The following is a 4,033-nucleotide window of genomic DNA, read 5'->3' on the forward strand; positions in this document are numbered from 1 at the left end:
TATATTTGCATTATATATGTACGTGCACACACACACACACATATATATATATATATATACTTACACATATATATATATATATATACTTACATACAGATAGATATATAGATTTAGATATATATATATGATTATATGAATATGTTTATATATATACATATATATATATATATGTATGTATGTATATTTCTAAATATATATAGAGAAATATACACCTGCATTTTCAAAAAAAATGTATATATGTATATATATAAATATATTTGCGTGTGCGTGTGCGTGTGTATCAAATATGTGTATACACAATATTTTATGGATAGTATACATAGATCTATATACATGTATTTATATATTTATATAGAAAGCTATATGTATATTTGTATGTGTATGTACACACACATATATATATATGCATAAACATCCTCATAAATATATACATATATATGTGTGTGTGTGAATCAGAAAGTATTATTCAAGCATGTCAATATTTGTATCACTATTTACGCCTATCAAATATTTGACACAGGTGCACGGCAAGCCAGAGCTCTCATTTTCCTTTGCGGCTTGTGGATGGTTGAAGATGTACCACTTTGGTGTGGCTATGGCCCTGCAGCGTTACGAGCTCGACAAGAAAGCAAAGTTTGTTGGTAGTTCGGCGGGAGCACTTACAGCAGCGGCGATCCTTGTTGACGTAGATTTCATTTCACTTAAAGAGTATACCTTGGGTTGCATACGAGACGTGCGCGAGCCTGTCCTAAACATGAACGCGTTCAGGCTGAGAAAGTATATTGTGGACATAGTTGACCAGAAGTTGGGTCCCAAAGAGTTTAAGCACTACCAACAGCAATTGGAAGAGCGCATGGAAGTGGCCGTGACAGCCTTACCTGGTTGCCATGGTTTCCGCTACTCCAAATACACTGATTACGATCACTTCAAGGATGTGCTGTTGGCTAGCTGTACGGCACCCCCTATTGCGGGATTTCCGTTCGTACTTGTAAGTGATCTCTATGTGCAAATGAATTATCTTGTGATCTATTACCATCTCCTACGCGATTGCACACGAGCTAGAGTGTGTCACATGTGTGTGAGTATGGGCGCATTCCGCATACCTTGCCGACCCAATTATCCACGTTGTTGCGTCTCACATTTGCTGATTCGTTGTCCTGATTGGCTTACTTCTTGTTTGCGCACGCTCCAACTTGCCGGTATGAATGTACTACATAACATATGTCTTGATCCTGTTTGATGATCATGTCTCATATAGTTTCCGTTGGAATATAACACACGCTCGTCTGTGCGTATCACGAATACCCAACATACCCGCTTAACTTTGTCACTCTCTATCTCTGCCACCACACAGGACGGAACCCTTGTGGCTGACGGAGGTCTGGCTGATTTCCAACCACTACTGGATGAAAACACCATCACCGTGTCGCCGTTCTATTTCCATAGGACCGATATCAAGCCATCACAATTCATTCCTGCCTGGTGGGCGTGTTACCCAGGCACTGAGGACGAGTTTGAGCAACTGTTCCGATTGGGTTATGAAGATGCTGTCACGTGGATTGAAGCTAACGGATACGAACGGCCGCAGAACTACGAGGCTCCCTACTGGCTGAGCGATTGCAAGGGGGTCCATCTCAATGGCAAGGTTGTAGATGAGTATCCGGATGACATGCCCTTGGAACACGAACAACAGCAGCGCGAGATGACCGACATGATGCGGGATGTCGAGACGGCACTAGAGCAAGGTGCCCCTGAACAGTCGCAGTTCATTCTGGACCAGGCCAAGAGTGCCATTCTGCACGAGAAGTACCGTGCCAGGCACCACACCAAGCACATCAAGAAGTACAGGCGCAGATCAACCATCTCTATTCCGAGGCCAGTGGGCAACATGTCACAGATCCTGAATGTTGTCTTCATGCTGTTCATCTTCGGCATTGTCAAACCGCTGACGTATCTGTTCTTGTACCTTGAACTGATGGCCGTTACATATTATGCGTTGCTCCGCTTGATTACTCATGATATATTGCCATTCAAGCGGCGTTCGCGTCGAACAGCATACGAACATTTCCTCTCGCTCTTCCGATCGCTGATGAGTATACAGTTACTGGCCCGGGCTATAGTAGGGCCCACAGTCGATATTGACTCAGAGAAGTTGTTCAGTCAGTCAATAGTGTATCGGGTCATGATGTTCTTCCTTTAATTCTGCTATAGGTATTGATCCGTATGCTGAGGTACGGAATTTTAGATCACACCCATTGTCAGCAGTTCCCTAGTTACCGGGCTGTCAGCTGACATAAATAAACAGTTCCTGCGTGCTAGTTGCCATTACACACTATGTACCATCATGAGATGTTCCAATATTGTTGAAGATCATCACACCACACATTGCCATAGTGCGTGCGGTTTAGAATGGCGAATGAAACTTTTGCCGCTAGTAGCGGAAATACACCTTTAATAGTCTGTGAGCTTCTTCACACATGGCTGGAATTTGCTTAGTATTCATTCTCATTCGCGATTTTATCTAGTCGCATTGTACGCTGCAGCAATAACAACTGCAAGACTACTCTATATTGCTACTGTAGGTATACAAACTGTCGTAATGTTATTGGTAAACGAAGACGAGCTTCTTGTCCCAGCTTGTCCGGATGATGAACAGCGTGTGTCGAAGGCAAGAGAGTATGTGAATGCGAGTTCGTTTTGTATGGTATTTGATGTGGTTATAAGGTTTTATGTTGAAAATATTGTATAAGAGTTGGTGATCGTTGAGCAAAAAAAAATATCTCCTCGCATACGTACATGTACATACGTATACGAATGGCACACACATAAAAACCCACCTGAAGGCTATGAGGGCATATCATCTACGAAATGCATTTTTGTACCAGCCATATACAATTTCCTTAGAACTTTTTTATAGCTACTGTTCAGTTTATTATAATTTTAAGTATGAATTGAGATTACAATCTACCAATTTATATTATGGCGTTATATCCGGTGGCCCGCTATCTCTAGCGCTACCGAAGCAGAAATTTTATAGTCGGTGCGCATCATCCCATCTAGTTTAGCACTTCCATTACACATTTACAACGGACAAGAGCAGGAAAAGATGTATAGCGCACTCCGTATGTTAGCTTGTTGTGTTTCAATACAGTATCATACATGAATCTGAACGGGGTTAGTTTCAAATCTCTAGCGCAACACTGAAATGCAAACCCACCCCACTGGATAACTGGAATCCATGGCAGAAGCCCATCAACGGAATTTCCAAGATTGGGCATCAATGGAATTTTTCCAAAATTGGGAATATTGTGCACATTCCGCAAATGATAGTCCCCCGGAGAAAATTTGGTTGTCCTAAACCAGTGAAAACTCTAAATCCGTCTATAAATATTTTATCGGGGTCAGGTGGGCTGGCCCCGTGCCGGGCCGAGGCCCGTGCGACGGGGTGCATAGCCTCCTGAAAATAGAACGTATGCGGTGTGCGGCTGCGCTGTCTGAAACTGTAAAGTGTAAACTGTTTTAGGGGTTTTTTAAATTGTTTTTAAAAACAAAAATAGAAAAGGTCAGGTCAGGCATTGAGGGCCTCAGACTCTCAAGCAGTCAGCACTCAGCAGTTAAAAATAGAACATTCGTCCGGCGGTTTGTCGTTAAACCACAGAATCAGACGGAGAGGCTGACAGTCTGACAGTCCTGACACTGATGAGAGGACCATGTCCGTCCGGGATCTTTTTCAAATTGTCCTGTCCATTCATGGCATTTGGACACAAAAATAAGGGCCTGTCCACGTAGAAACAGAGAAATTCCTGTCCGCAAAACAGAGAAATTCCTGTCCGCGTAAATAAAAATGTGTTGTGTAGTCACTTTGATCACAAAGAGGTATGTCAGTTTTTTTTTGGGCTGTTGTCACTGGTCTCATCAGCGCTGTGGAGCAAAATAAAGATATGTACATTTGAACGAGCCATTCACGGCTACACAGTACACACTTCGACACCACATTAGCGAACAGTCTGCAGCACAATTGATTATTTACATC

General features: G+C 42.4%; 1 protein-coding gene across 1 annotated transcript; it reads left to right on the forward strand.

The window, feature by feature from the left end:
• Positions 1-472: 472 nt before the first annotated feature.
• SARC_04523 (hypothetical protein) lies at positions 473-2,319 on the forward strand (the record flags this gene model as incomplete). Its single annotated transcript, XM_014301618.1, has 2 exons — positions 473-988; positions 1,355-2,319. 2 exons carry the CDS (start codon positions 473-475, stop codon positions 2,198-2,200), a joined length of 1,362 nt encoding a protein of 453 aa, XP_014157093.1. The 3' UTR covers positions 2,201-2,319.
• Between the last annotated feature and the right edge of the window lie 1,714 nt (positions 2,320-4,033).

The sequence above is a fragment of the Sphaeroforma arctica genome (assembly GCF_001186125.1).
Source record: "Sphaeroforma arctica JP610 unplaced genomic scaffold supercont1.259, whole genome shotgun sequence".
In the NCBI taxonomy this organism is placed as follows: domain Eukaryota; class Ichthyosporea; order Ichthyophonida; genus Sphaeroforma; species Sphaeroforma arctica.